This window comes from Alosa sapidissima, chromosome 16 (genome assembly GCF_018492685.1).
Source record: "Alosa sapidissima isolate fAloSap1 chromosome 16, fAloSap1.pri, whole genome shotgun sequence".
Taxonomy (NCBI): Eukaryota; Metazoa; Chordata; class Actinopteri; order Clupeiformes; family Clupeidae; genus Alosa; species Alosa sapidissima.
This window is the reverse complement of record NC_055972.1, coordinates 8,425,774-8,441,782: the sequence shown is the minus strand read 5'-3', so window position 1 is coordinate 8,441,782 and position 16,009 is coordinate 8,425,774. Positions and strand designations below refer to the sequence as shown.

The following is a 16,009-nucleotide window of genomic DNA, read 5'->3' as shown; positions in this document are numbered from 1 at the left end:
TTACATCCCTACAGTCAACATAGCACTGCACAACACCGCTCACTACAGTGGGCCTAGTCCAAAGACACGTGTGTGTGTGTGTGTGTGTGTGTGTGTGTGTGTGTGTGTGTGTGTGTGTGTGTGTGTGTGTGTCCAGGCTCCAGATTCAAGAAGGGACTGGTGCCTGCTGTCTGTCTGACTGTCAGCCTGTCAGAGGTCTTAAAAGGCCATCTTTTATCCCACTGGATGTGTCCAGATTCTATTTTAAATCCACAAAGCCAGAAGACAAAGGGCAAATGATGCTAATTGGATCACCTGCATCGGCACAAGTTGGCTGTTGTTAGTTACCCATGCATGTGTTGACAAAAGTTAGAGTAAGTTTCTGAAATACTCTATAATAACTCTATGATTTGTGGGTAATAAATGGATTCATGCCCGGCAAGCTTCAGCACATTGAAAACATTAGAAATATGTGGAATATTTTGCAAAAATATATATATTTTTTGAAATTTAAAACTGATAAATACAGAACAAAGACTGAGAAATACCTTGTGATGTCACATATTTGGTCAGAAATGTTGTGACATTTAGGACTTTTTGTGTGTAGGCCTAAAGTTTTTAATTGAAAAAGAAATATAACCATATGTTGTGTCAATCACGTTTACACACGACTCCAAACCTTTCATTTGATTTTCTGCATTTTTCCATAATTTTTCGTAAACGTGAACCCACTACTCGGATTAGATAGAGTACAGCGGGATGTGTGCTGATCTTCAGACGTGATGGACACAGGATCTTTGCTCTGTTTCAGCTGTATTATCATTTGCTCTCTGAGCCGATAAGAATGGATGTCAGTTGTGCATTGTAAGAATGGATGTCAGTTGTGCATTGTAAGAATGGATGTCAGTTGTGCATTGTCTGGGGTCTGTGTGTTTATTATAGTGAAATGAAGTGTAAGTGGAGTTTGTATCTGTATCTGTAGCCAGACTTTAGAATTTGTTATACTGCTGCAGTTAACAGCCTCTCTGTGGGGAAAAACAGAGACTCCCAACATCCTGTAGAAGGGAGGTTCATTAACTGTATCAACATACAGTACCCTGTGTCCATTTCAGTCACACGGCATGCTGTGTATTTATGGTGCTATTTAAGCCTGAAATGGCTGAATGAGTTTATCAGGACAAAAAGGACTACATTTGACACCGAGCAATACTGTATCTGCATCTCACTCATGCGCTGCATTACTGGAAAAGCATTACATCTCCACTCGCTGACTAAAACAGAATCTATCCTTGGTCAGGATGCTTGGATCAATGAGCAGGGCAGAAAGAGCAATTCTCTGCTGTTGCTTCCTGTAACTCACCGGGTTCCTCCTTGCATAATGCACAGACAGCACAGAGGGATATTGATTCCCTGAGAAACAGAACATCCCTTCATCTCAGATGATGTGTCTCGCTGCTATTTAAACACCCGCCGGTAACTTTGTCCACAACATGTGATTGGGATGTTGATGAAAGTCATCCATTCAGATCTGTCTGTGTATGTTTTTTGTGTGCATGTATGTGTGTGTGTGTGTGTGTTTGTGTTTTTGCGTCTGTGTGTAATACAACTGTACAAGTCTTTGTTTACATCTTGGTGTTTTTGTCGATATCATTATGGCAGACGGCTCTCAGAGATTTGGCCCAGCGTCAAACAAAAGGGCTGCTGCAGTTTTGCTGGCATGACTTAGGCGCTTAGCTGGAACAGGCCTGCAGACAGAAGAGCCGTGAGATGCTGCGCTGGGTGTCGGTTACATAACGGTTCCCTGCAGTTCAAGAGCACCAGACAAGCCTGTGGTTCACTGAGCTCTGCTAGTTTTCCAACACTGGCTGCGCAACTCTCTCAATGAGGCTGGACACCACTTGTGGTACCAGCTGTGCTATACATACATTGAGGTTTATGCTTTCAGGTGTAATGTCCGTAGTGTTTAGGTCCGAATTTAGTCTCTGTGATGTTCTGGTGTGTCGTTAAAGAGATGTACAAAATGTAGTGGACAGCTTGGTCGAGTCATATGAAGTGGAAATTATTTTTACAGGATGTGTTACACACTTAAAATGGATTACAGGAAGACATTTCTCTGAAGAATGACTCATCGTGTGATGCTAAAAGCAGTGCTGGAAACGGAGCCAAACCCTGTTATTTCTGTGTGGGTCTTGGCATGCTGGTTTGACCGGTGTTCTTGCACACGGCAGACTAGTATTCTAAAGCTATTTTTGGCAAAGGTTAGATGAATGTAAGAAATAGTGGACAGCATATGCTCTGTCAAAAGTGAAGCCACCATAAGATGCTAAAAAATGGCACAGATGTAAACAAAAATGTTCAGTAGTGAGCAGTCCTCGCTTCAATTGTGCCAATATGACCTTACATGGCCATCCATTTTGGCTTAATATCTTTAGAATGTAAGTGTATGATGCCATGCTGTTCAGATAAGACTTAACACAAGACACATGCTCAGGTTAGACTAGTGTTCTAATGGTTATACCAGTGTCCTAGTGCTCAGGTTAGACTAGTGTTCTAGTGGTTAGACTAGTGTTCTAGTGTTCAGGTTAGACTAGTGTCCTAGTGCTCAGGTTAGACTAGTGTTCTAGTGGTTAGACTAGTGTCCTAGTGCTCAGGTTAGACTAGTGTTCTAATGGTTAGGCTAGTGTCCTAGTGCTCAGGTTAGACTAGTGTTCTAATGGTTAGACTAGTGTTCAGGTTTGACTAGTGTTCCAGTGGTTAGACTAGTGTCCTAGTGCTCAGGATTGACTAGTGTTCTAATGGTTAGACTAGTGTTCTAGTGTTCAGGTTAGACTAGTGTCCTAGTGCTCAGTTTAGACTAGTGTTCTAATGGTTAGACTAGTGTTCTAGTGTTCAGGTTAGACTAGTGTCCTAGTGCTCAGGTTAGACTAGTGTTCAGGTTAGACTAGTGTTCTAGTGTTCAGGTTAGACTAGTGTCCTAGTGCTCAGGTTAAACCAGTGTTCTAGTGGTTAGACTAATGTTCTAGTGGTTACACGAGTGTTCTAGTGCTCAGGATAGACTAGTGTTCTAATGGTTAGACTAGTATAAGTAAGTATAAGTATAAGTATATATACTCTTTGTGTCCTTAGTGTCCTAGTGCTCAGGTTAGACTAGTGTTCTAATGGTTAGAGTAGTGTTCTGATGGTTAGACTAGTGTTCTGATGGTTACTTGTGTCCTAGTGCTCAGGATAGACTTATGTTCTAGTGTTCAGGTTAGACTAGTGTCCTAGTGCTCAGGATAGACTTGTGTCCTAGTGTTCAGGTTAGACTAGTGTTCTGATGGTTACTTGTGTCCTAGTGCTCAGGATAGACTTGTGTTCTAGTGTTCAGGTTAGACTAGTGTCCTAGTGCTCAGCTTGGACTGCACTCTTAAAACTAATGTGTTGAAAACACAACTTGTTGTTCAGATACGGACAACACATTTGTTTTAAAGGGACACTAGGCAACGTTTTTATGTTAATTAATCATCTTCGTAAGTCGGTATATGGTTAAATGACTCATTACAGGGCGAATGAAGACTCTCTCGCCCGCCCCTACTGCCTGTAGGAAGAATATCCCGCTTGCAAGTTCGGTGTATCCGACCCGCCGACCTTCAGTCTCACAAAGTCTCAGACATCCTGCATCCTCAGCACAGAGGCAGGCTAACGAAACACTAGCGATTGTTGCAAACGTGTGTATAATGGCAGAGCCGGCGAAGAAGCAGTGAAAACCCTTGACGGAAGATGCAAAGAAAAGGAAAAGAGCTTCAGACCGAGCGAGGGCTCGCACACGTATCGATGCGTACAGACGCTAGGGGGAGCTTCGTAGAGAAAAAGCATCAGGCTTGCCTGGTGTCCCTTTAAGAGTGTAGTGTTCTAATGGTTAGACCAGTGTCCTAGTGCTTAGGATAGACTAGTGTTCTAGTGCTCAGCTTACTGTAGACTAGTGTCCTAGTGCTCAGGTTAGACTATTGTCCTAGTGCTCAAGTTAGACTAGTGTCCAGTGGTTAGACTAGTGTCTGAGTGCTTGTGCCCAATCTGCTGTCAGATCTTGAGTCTTGAACTGAGTCAAGAACTGACAGTTCAACACCTGTTGTTACAGTACATATACAGTATAATGTTTGATTTTGTATGAAAACTGTGGCGTGTTGTGGAATATTTTCCTTATGTCTTCACCCAAACAGTTGAGTAGCGGGTTTGGTAGATTTCCCTTGAACAAAATAAATGTTTATGGAAATATTGCCTACAGTTACATATACAGTATGCTGCAGTCAGAGGCGAACATCCCAGTTCCAGAAAGTAAAAGTCCTGCCATATATTTGTTCTACCTGTGCACTTAACACAGGTGATATCACTGGTCCCTGGTTAACTAAATGGTTGGATCAAATACTTGGCAGGACTATAACTTTCTGAACCTCGGATGTCCGCCTCTGACTGACTGTTCAAAACTTTGGGGTGACTTACACATTTCCATTCTACTCCATTAAGGACAGAATGCCAGCTGACTGCTTCTCCCCTACATGGTGTTTGCAGCTGTGGTTTGGGTCACTGTCCTCCTTTTTGGCAGGAATTGGCTCTAATCAAGCACCATCCACAGGGTGTGGCATTGCATTGCAAACTGGAGTGACAGCTGTCTTTCTCTAAGATTCCTCATATCCTGTAGACATTTCCCACTCTGAGTCTAATGACTGTTGTGATGTGCTTTCTGTTGTATTCCATGTGTTCAGTTCAACTCTGATCGGTGTACGTGTGTCTGGTGACTTTTATGTGTGTGTGTGTGTGTGTGTGTGTGTGTGTGTGTGTGTGTGTGTGTGTGTGCAGTGTGTGGCTGTGACCTGGCCCAGGGCGGCTTCTTTGTGAAGAATGGAGACTACCTGTGCACTCTGGACTACCAGCGTATCCATGGCACCCGCTGCAACAGCTGTGGCGACTTTGTGGAGGGAGAGGTGGTCACAGCACTGGGGAAGACATACCACCCCAGCTGCTTTGTCTGCACCATCTGCAAGTAATGACACACACACACACACACACACAGGGAACCAGAATCTAATCACACTCACTCACACAGCACATGCCAACACTACAAAGATGTCATTACAAGCATTAAAAAATAAAAATATGAAATTATGTTCATAGCCTTATACACAAAATTGGTCCCAGAGGTCTTGTATTACAGTAATGGGTATGAATATCTTGTCCATATGGTACGTAGGCCTACAGCATAGTGGTATGGGCAAACAGCAGACATAAAGGATTGACAGAAAGTGGAGATAGATAGTTAAACAGATAGTTGAGATAGCTATTTAATTTCAATTTCAATTTACAGTTTTTCTCAGTCGCTTTGGTGCTTTTCTCAGATCAAAATGAAAATTCTCATGACTATTAGTTCAACCTCCACAACATTTAGTCATTTGTGCACATCATAGTAGCAATTTCTCCTTCCTCTGAACAAATTGCAAATGCTTTTGAACATGTATCAGTTGCTTTGTTATGTCAGTCAAAATGAACTATACTTATGGATGCTGAATAGTTGTTCCCAATAAAACTAATAGTCTTCATTTCATTGCTTGAGTCATTACATACAAAATTGGCCAACTAGTTATCAAATTCAGAATCAAAGTCACAATGCTGTAGAATTGCAAAGAGCATATACAGTAAAACTGTGAAACGTACATATTCAGTGTCTTGTACTCACTTACTCCCCTAACTACAGCAATTTGTAACTTTACTGTAGTTTTCAAATGGCTGTACAAGTACTGTATAGTGCTGTCTTGAGCATTTTCAGGTAGTGTCACCGAGTTCTGACCTTTTTTTGAATGGAAAAATACTAAGAGCATAAACTTTCATAATGAAAACATGACAAAGCCATTTGACTATCTTGTTCATAAACGATGGTGTCAAGACTTCTCATTTTGATGACACTGGCAGTTTCATTGACATAAATACTTGCTTTTGAGGAATGGACTATCCATTTTGAGCAAGTGACGTGCTTTTGCAGGTTATCCACTAGGTTTTGCAGTTTCCACTAATTCTTTTGAGAAATGCACTAAGTGCTGTGCAAATGTTACTGTAATAGTGATGTGAGAAAAGCACTAAAGCAACTGAGAAAAACTGTAATTTTACTTATAGAGCGGCAAAACATTACACATGTCTCATGGCGCTTTACAGAGTGTTAGACAATCAGAGAAAAGAAAAGAAGGCCCATGGGTAACAGGGGCGAGGAAAAACTCCCTAGAATTGGAGATACATATAGGAAGAAACCACGAGCAGATCCACGACTCAAGGGCCTGACCCATCTGCCTAGGGTCAGTTACAGAATAGTAAGGTCTGTATACATGATAAATGCATAAGTTAGTCAGATGTAGAGAATAGAACATGGTGTTTGACGCCACCTGAGGTGTATAGCTAGTTGGAGAGATAGATAGATAATTTGACAGATAGTAAAAGTGATAGTTAGTTGAGACAGATAGATAGATATATAGATAGTTGAGAAAGAGATAGATAGATAATTTGACAGATAGTAAAAGTGATAGTTAGTTGAGACAGATAGATAGATATATAGATAGTTGAGAAAGATAGATAGATAGATATCTAGATAGTTTGACAGATAGTTGAGATAGATAGATATATAGATAGATAGATAGTTATACAGATAGTTGAGATAGATAGAGAGATAGTTAGACAGATAGTCGAGATAGATAGATAGATAGATAGATAGATAGATAGATAGATAATGTAAATAGATAGATAGTTAGACCGATAGTTGAGATAGATAGATAGATAGTTAGACAGATAGTCGAGATAGATAGATAGATTGATCGTGCACTTTTCCTCACAGACGACCGTTTCCAGCGGGGGACCGAGTCACCTTCAATGGCAAGGACTGCCTGTGTCAGAACTGCATCCAGCCCATGTCGCCTGGGCCCAAGGACTTCACAGGATCCAGTGGTAGGACACTCCTCAACTCTTGCACGTAGAAATCATGGATCTATGGAAATTACTGCATGTGTTTTACAGTTAAAGGTAAACTATGCAGTATTGGCAATTTCCTTACTGTTTTCTCGGTTTTTGCTTCTTTTTCGCTGGCTCTGTCATGACGAATGTCTGAGAAACTCCATCGCTACCTTTTTCTAGCCGGTGCCTGGAATGTGTGTGTATTTGAATGCAGTAAAGCAATTCGTTACACTCGTTATACTTCCTGACACTGAGACCGTCGGCCCGCCGGCCCACTGTTGCAAGGGTGGTTTTTCCGTTCACAGGCGCTAGGGGGAAGCGAGACGGCCACCATTCAACCCGAAAAAAGTCATATAACCATTCCAATGACTGAAGCTGTTAAATGAAGGCAAATTAAGCTAAACACTTGCATATTAAGCTAAAAAACCTGCATAGTGTGTCTTTAAGTGTTCCAATGTGATATGCTCATGGGGAGGATCTGAACTTGCTATGGTTCTTTGGTTCTGATAAATGGTTCCCTGTAGGCTCAGGGTTCCTTGTCTTTGCTGCCTTCAAACTGTATTCAACGGTGAAAGCCCATATAGAGCTACATGGGGCCAAATGCCATGTTGGAAAATGTATAACTCATTGTTTAAGCGTTCACTGTTCATTCAGTTATGACTAAACATATGACTAAACAATATTATCGGTAACACTTTACAGTAAGGGTACATGAATTATCATGAATTCACACATGAATTAATTCATGATTTATGTATTACTTTATTCCTTAATATATCATGAATCTTCATGAATTTACATGAATTCATAGTCTGCCATTCATGACCTCATACATGAACAACACATCAACTAAAGCATTAAGTATGGTGGGCACATCATTATGATATTTTAAGAATGATCATAATGACTTCTTTTTCTGCCAAAAATGTAGTCATCACTACTCAAATTCTGATTTTAACACAACTTGCAGTTCTCTAAACACATCCCATTGTTCACACTTTAGTTGAGGGGCCACAAACATGATGAACTCTTGGGTAATTACCCTGACATTCATGTAATCATGATGATCATGCTTAAGAAATCATAAATCATAATGATAGACCCACCGTACCTGATGCTTTAGTTGATGTGTTGTTCATGCATGAGGTCATTAATGAGAGACTATGAACTCATGTCGATTCCTGATGATTCATAAGATATAAAGGAATGAAGTAGTGCATAAATCATGAATTAATTCATGCCTGAATTCATGATAATTCATGTACCCTTACTGTAAAGTGTTACCATATTATCTGTGCATAACCATTCATAGACCTGTTTTAAATGATCTCTTGATATAGAAGTGGAATGGACCCTGCACTGATCATTGGTTTGAATTGTGTTTTGTTGTGGTGTACTCAAAAGTCTAAAATATCAATGCAAATTGATGTGTAGTCCCTGTCACTTTAAAGTATGTACATGTATGTCATTGGGATAGCTTGAATTGGTGCGCAGTCGCCATTACATTTTTGGATTTACTAGTGGTTTGGTTTTTAGATTTACTAGTGATTTGGTTTTTAGATTTACTAGTGGTTTGGTTTTTAGATTTACTAGTAGTTAGTTTTTTTGGATTTACTAGTGGTTTGGTTTGGTTAGCTTGTGAGACGGGACATCTGGAAAAGGCCTGCTCACCCCCCCCCCCCCACACACACACACACATTCACACACACACACACACACACACATACACACACACATTCACACAGACACACACACACACACACACACACACACACACACACACACACACACACACACACACACACACACACATTCACACACACACACACACACACACACACACACACACACACACACACACACACACACATTCACACACACACACACATACACACACACATTCACACACACACACACACACACACACACACACACACACATTCACACACACACACACACACACACACACACACACACACACACACACACACGCCTTCTTCAAAGAGAGCATTGTGTGGCGATGCATGGAAGTCCAAGAAATGCTCTCATAAAATATGCAGGAACATCATCCTGCATTTCTCCTTTTTTATGTTGTTGACCTATATTACATACAGTAATGTAAAATAGATATTATGTGAACATCCTATTCCTTTTTTACATTCTAATTCCTTATTATGTATATCTTTAAATGCAACTGTAATTTGCATTTATTGGTGTAGCCGTAACATTTTCCAAATCTGCTGTTACGAATTGCGTCGCTTTGGATTAAAGTGTCTGCTAAATGCCAGTCAACTTTACCTTTAGCCACAGAAATAGCGCATATCGCTATAGAAACACAAGAGATAGAGACAAAAGATATCTGGGTCTTAGTTTCGAATGTGAAGATGTGAAGTGTCATGTATGCCAAAGTGCATTTGCTATTTAAGACTCTCCGTTTCTTTTGCACAGTTTCCAATGTAATGGCTTGCAATAATTCAAGGTGTAAAAAAAGGGAAGGACAGCAGCTATTTTGCTTTTAATGCCTTAATCTCTTGACATTTTTGTAGTGTTCCCTGGTCAATATTATTTATTTACCTTTCGAGGCTAGCAAAGCTGCTAGGAGAGAGCGATCCATCAGAGAGAAGAGATAGATTTGAAATATATCACTGGACAGCACTATTAGACAAACTGACATGGCAATGTACTATTTCATTTCTACAATAAACTGTCAGCTGTAAATCAAAATGTAACTGGATTGCTGATGGACTGGGCAATCCCACAATCCACTCAGCGGGAGCATGTCCAATTTAAGATCCACTCATAATCTCATCGTGGTGTATTTGTGTTTGGCATTGTCTGTGTGTGTGTGTGTGTGTGTGTGTGTGTACACGTATGATTGTGTGTGTGTGATTGTGCGCACAATGCACATGTGTGTGTGTGTGTGTGTGTGTGTGTGTGTGTGTGTGTGTGTGTGTGTGTGTGTATGTTACAGGTTGTGCTGGGTGTGGCAGAGACATTAAGAATGGCCAGGCTCTCTTGGCATTGGACAGTCAATGGCACCTGGGCTGCTTCAAATGCAAGGCCTGTGGCAAAGTGCTCACAGGAGAGTACATCAGCAAGTAAGTCTTAGACACACACACACACACACACACACACACACACACACACACACACACACACACACACACACACACACACACACACACACACACACACACAGTGAGACACACAAACACAAACCTGCAGTATTTACAAACAAAACCCCAGACCCAAATGCCAAATGGATAAAGTGGATGTTAAGCCTTAAGTATATCAACAAATGAGAGGCAATGGCACAGACAATGAAATCACTCTGTTTTTGTCTTTTGTAGAGATGGCGCCCCCTACTGTGAAAAAGATTATCAGCTCCAATTTGGCGTTCGCTGTGAAGCATGTCAGCAGTTCATCACGGGAAAGGTGTTAGAGGTAGGCAGCAACACACTGGTGCTCTTCTGAATGTGGCTTTTCAAGCCTCCTCAGGATTTGCATGTGCGGAGAAAAGAGTCATATACTGTAAGAAGTGATGCAGTGTAATCATATGCCAGTACACTCTACCACAGTGCTTTCTTTCTCTCTCTCACTCTCTCTCTCTCTCTCTCTCTCTCTCTCACACACACACACACACACACACACACACACACACACACACACACACACACACACACACACACACACATACACAGACATATAGCTGAGTTGAGCTCTCTCCAAACACCATGACTCCACCCCCACTCCACTCACATACACACACACACACACACACGCACACACACACACACACATATAATGATTGGACAGGGCATGGTGGATAGGATCCAACATTACCTTTGGCATTCATCCCGTTGGAGTTAAATACCTTAGTCAATAGTCAGTTACACACTCTTGCAACACATTACACACACATGCACGCGTACACACAACCCACACACACTCACACACACTCACAATTCACACACATGTACGCGTACACACAACACACACACATGCACGCGTACACACAACCCACACACATGCACGCGTACACACAACCCACACACATGCACACACACTCACAACCCACACACATGCATGCGTACACACAACCCATACACATGCACACACACTCACAACCCACACACATGCACACGTACACACAACCCCACACACATCCATGCATACGCACAACCCACACACATGCACACACACTCACAATACACACACATGCACGTGTACACACAACACACACACATGCACGCATACACACAACACACACACATGCACGTGTACACACAACACACACACATGCACGCATACACACAACACACACACTCACAATACACACACATGCACGTGTACACACAACACACACACATGCACGCGTACACACAACACACACACAACAGCATACTGAAGAATGAGGGTACTCCTGTGGCAGCTTACTTTCACATAACACACAGAGAGCAGCTTAATGCTGATATGCTGCCTAGGTGTGCTATTTTCACATTTATATGTGTGTGTGTGTGTGTGTGTGTGTGTGTGTGTGTGTGTGTGTGTATGTGTGTGTGTGTGTTTGTGTGTCTGTGTGTGTGTGTGTGTGTGTGTGACTGTGTGTGTGTGTGTGTGTGTGTGTGTGTGTGTGTGTGACTATATATGTGTGTGTGTGTGTGTACTTAATTTTTATATGTTGCCTAGTTGTGCTATTTGCACATTTGCCTTCTATACTTCACCAGCCTCTACAAGTCGCACTTCATTTGACTATCACTGAGTTCATTTGCACAGCAGTTAGAGATATCCTTACTAAAGCATGCCTTCATGACAGGATGTAATGCTAAAGTCCCTATGATATGTCCCCCTTTGCCTGTGTGTGTGTGTGTGTGTGTGTGTGTGTGTGTGTGTGTGTGTGTGTGTGTGTGTGAGAGAGAGAGAGAGAGTGTGTGTGTGTGAACAACGTAATAAAGAAAGAGGGTACTCCTGTGGGCTGTGGTGGCTTACAATAGTTTGACAGAAGTTTACGGAGAGCAGCTTGATGCTGACATGCTTCCTACTAGTTTTTCCTCATGCATGATTTGTTGTGTGTGTGTGGTTGTTGGCGTGGGTTTCTGTGTGTTGGTGTGTCTGTTTGTGTGAATTGTGTTTCCTCAGGCAGGAGATAAGCATTACCACCCCAGCTGTGCCCGATGCAGTCGGTGCAACCAGATGTTCACCGAGGGAGAGGAGATGTACCTGCAAGGTAACCCAGCTCATCAAATCAGCTAACACTTCTCAACCACATACTGATCACATTACTATTAAATATCTATCTAATATTTATCTATTTGTTGGTAAATGCATTTGTTGACTTGATTAGATGCTTAAGTTTTGATATTCTTACAAGTGCAAAACAAGTCATCAATACTTCAGCAGAGGAGAACACCGTGCATGTTTCACATTCTCATCAAATTTGACTGTGGACAGTTGAACATTGTTTTGCTTGTTCAGGATCTACAGTCTGGCACCCCAGCTGTAAGAACTCCACACGCACAGAAGAGAGGCACAGGGTAAGAGAATGCTGATTATGCTTAAATGTTTATGAATGTTCTATGTTAAATGTTTGTAAATGTTAAATGTTTCGACTTTGTCAAGCCACATATGCATTTTGTGATAGATTCTGTAGAATGTTTTGTGACTTAATATTCTGTACGTGTCAGTAGCTGAACAAGTGTTACTGCCTTGTAAACGACAGGATCTTTCCAGCCACTACTGAGTCCTTGAGCAAGGCACTTTGCCCTGAATTGCTCTTGAGACAATAGCCCTTAATTATTAATTGGCATATGTCAGTTACTTTGGACAAAAGTGTCAGACTAATAAATAAGGTAGAAGTAAATCTTTGGACACTGGAGAAGTAAGGCCAATCTGATCTGCTGTTTGTAGGGTGAATTCTGGACTTCTTACTTGTGTGTGTGTGTGTGTGTGGGGGGGGGGGGGGGGGGGGGTAGGATGATTCTAAAGGCCCAGCACAGGGCCCCCCCCAATAATACTACCGGTATGTAGTATAGGGGGGCCCAGAATTATTGTCTGTCATACTGCCTCTATTGTTTGTCACCATGCCTCTACGTATTTGCATTGCTTTCAAGCCTTCGAGCATCAAGAACTGTGCAGACACCAACGTCCTATTTTTTCTCCGTTTTTTTGCACCAAAACACTTATTCCTGATGGGGTAGGCTACTCGGTCATGGGTGGTTCCCTCCAGAGCTTACAACGGCGTACTGCCAGCAATTCTGGTTTGACATCACACGGATTGATATTTGAAACAAACTCCCATTCCCCATTCGGTGATTGGCTGTTACAGTTTTGTTATGTTTGGGGGACAGGCGTACACCACTTTGTTTCCAGTTCACTTCACGGAGCTTGGACTGTGTATGAAGATTGTTTTTGTTTGTACCCATGGAATGGAAAGCTAGCAGATTGTGATACTCCCTGAATGTGACAAAAAGTGTGAAATCGCATAGATTTGCTAACGGCACTTTTAAGTATGGGTGTATTAAGATCCACATTGATAAATTATAACTGCGTCAGATTTCAAAAGTTGATTTAAAGCAAGCAGATCATCATCAAGTTCGAAGGGTTCTGCTCAGCATTGTTGCCTGGTCTGGCCTCCCATAAGTTAACCCATAAGTCTGCGTAACACTGACTCAGCCTCCGTTTGAGTAGTATGACCTCCGTGACAGACAGTTATGAGGACCTGACGTCTGCAATCAACCTCCCCCCCTCTCTTCCTTCCTCCACAGCTGTTTCTTCCCTCCCTGACCCTCCTCCACAAAACAGAAAGGCAGGTACTGTATTAGCTGTATCAGTCGTGTGAGGGCCTCACCTCACCTGGCCTGGCCTTTCGCTGCCCCCTGGTGGCGGCAAGCAGCACTGCCACGTCTGTGTCTTCCATATTGTCTGGACTGGCGTTGCATAACCGTCTGTCTCATACAGTCATTGGGCTTTGGGAGGTTGTCTGATGCCATTAGTGAGTTTCTCATCAGTGTGTGTGTGTGTGTGTGTGTGTGCATGTGTGTGTGTGTGTGTGTGCGCGCGCGCGTGTGTGTGTGTGTGTGTGTGTGTGTGTGTGCGTGTATGTATGTGTGACTGTGGGCCCATGTCAGCATGTGTGATCCTCACTGCGGTTGGCTGTGGAAAATGCCCATCATCAGTTGTCCAGTTTCATTACTGGGCTTCACATGTTTTTGTTTGTACTCTGTCTGTGTGTGTGTGTGTCTGCACAGAAACTCGCCGTGTCTCAACCACATAAACAACCATAACCAGCCTTACCTTTACAGGTGTTTCACACTCTCATGGCCACTCATGCGGCTGTAAGCAGTGGCATTTATCAGCCACCTTACCGTTTCAATTGGGGACATGCACATCTGAGCAGCGTCTGGGGGCGTTGATCATGATGAATGACCTGCAGAATCTCATTCATTTTGCATGTGACAAGACGAATGGCGGCATTCGGGAGTGGAGAATGTGGTTTGCATATGGGAGGCCATTTAGCATAGCTGCAATATAACGATAGGAGTTTTGTCACCAGGAACGCTTGCAGGTTGAGGCTCTGCTCTCAAAAGCAAGGGGGAGATCCTGTTTTGGGAATCAGGATACATGTTTTGGGGAATAGGAATACATGATTTTCCCTAATTTGTGTACCTCTGCTCCAAAACGTAACGCTCTTATTGAAAATGATCCAAGTACTGCAATATTTTGGCATGGTTTTTATTGTAGCTACACTAAAACTAGTGTACAGTATTCCAATCCGGGTCTCAGTGCCTTCAGTATTGGGTTTAATAAAATGCACATTTGCAAATTGGACATAATGCCTAGGGTCACCTGCTAAACTGGACTGTGAATTTTCTGAAACCATGGACTGGGTTTGACTGAACGTAAAGGTAACAGATGCTTCTGGAGAGACGGCCTCTTTCTGCTCCATCTTTTATTCCGACTGAACTTGACACCCCCGTCAACAAGCCAAAGGGTGGATCCACACAGGAAATGGATGAATGGGAAAAGCAAAGCACCTCGGATTTGACACGTTAGCCTTTCTGTGTGAATCCACTCTACCCCCTTCCGCCTTGATAGACAGTTATAACACAGCACATGCTTAGGACATTCATGACAGTTCCTATCGCCACCTGTCAGTGACTGCCATGAGATGACCCCATGTGTGCGATGTTATAACAGATCTCAGGTCAGTTGTGAGGCTATCCGACACAGGGGTGTCAAGTAAAAATAAAGTATGATCATTGTGTCTGCTCCGGGAGGTATAGTGTCTCAGAGAGAATGTTTGGACATTTTGGGGGTTCTAATCTCTTTCCTCTTCCACAGCCGACACGTTCCTCGTCTGAGAGTATCTGTTCCCGACCTGCTTCAAGCCTACCGGGCTCACCGGGTCACACCATCTATGTGAGTCCCCCCTGACCTCAATCTGACCTCTGACTTCTACTCTTGACCCCTGACCTTACAATTCTGAAACCTCAACCAACTCCAACTTTGTTTTTGAACAATTAGACAACCTTTTCAACATAATTTCAAGTAAATTATGATGCCATCTGCTAAAATTCTGAAATCAAAATGATACATTTTACATACACTCACACAAATCAAATTCAAGTTAAGGTCAAAGTCAAATTTATTATGACCACCGAGCTAGCGAAGCGGCGGTCATATAGTTTTAGTCAGAGATTTTTTGCGGAGAGAAAAGACGGAGGTCATATTTTGTACCGCTTTGCGGTACATCTAGTTTTCAATTCTGCTGTATGTGTAAGACATATAGAAGATTGAAATTGTGTTTCTCTCAGGCCCACAGTAGGGTAAACAACAAGCTACAGGTAGTTAACCATTGTTATGTCAATTTGGAAAACTGCTAAAACCACTATCTCCTTGTTTTAGAATATCTCTGCTTAAACACACAGTTTATATCCAGCTCTGAGCACTGCAACTGACACAGAATATTTAGTCCTGCCACGTGCCCTTTGGCCTGTCATGCCAGACAGGAGTTAAGTCCAGTTCATCAAAAGAGTATTTGAGTGGACTTTTGCCAGGCTCC

The 16,009-nt window shown here is 42.3% G+C and overlaps 1 protein-coding gene across 8 annotated transcripts in view; it reads left to right on the top strand.

The window, feature by feature from the left end:
- ablim1a (actin binding LIM protein 1a) overlaps positions 1-16,009 on the top strand; it is a 61,822-nt gene that overhangs the window by 29,633 nt on the left and 16,180 nt on the right. For all 8 annotated transcript variants that reach the window (XM_042064814.1, XM_042064810.1, XM_042064815.1 and 5 more), the window contains exons 3-9: positions 4,816-4,999; positions 6,833-6,942; positions 9,920-10,046; positions 10,299-10,392; positions 12,088-12,175; positions 12,424-12,482; positions 15,289-15,366. In XM_042064814.1, coding sequence (XP_041920748.1) covers positions 4,816-4,999; positions 6,833-6,942; positions 9,920-10,046; positions 10,299-10,392; positions 12,088-12,175; positions 12,424-12,482; positions 15,289-15,366 — 740 coding nt within the window. The remainder of the gene's footprint in view (positions 1-4,815; positions 5,000-6,832; positions 6,943-9,919; positions 10,047-10,298; positions 10,393-12,087; positions 12,176-12,423; positions 12,483-15,288; positions 15,367-16,009) is intronic.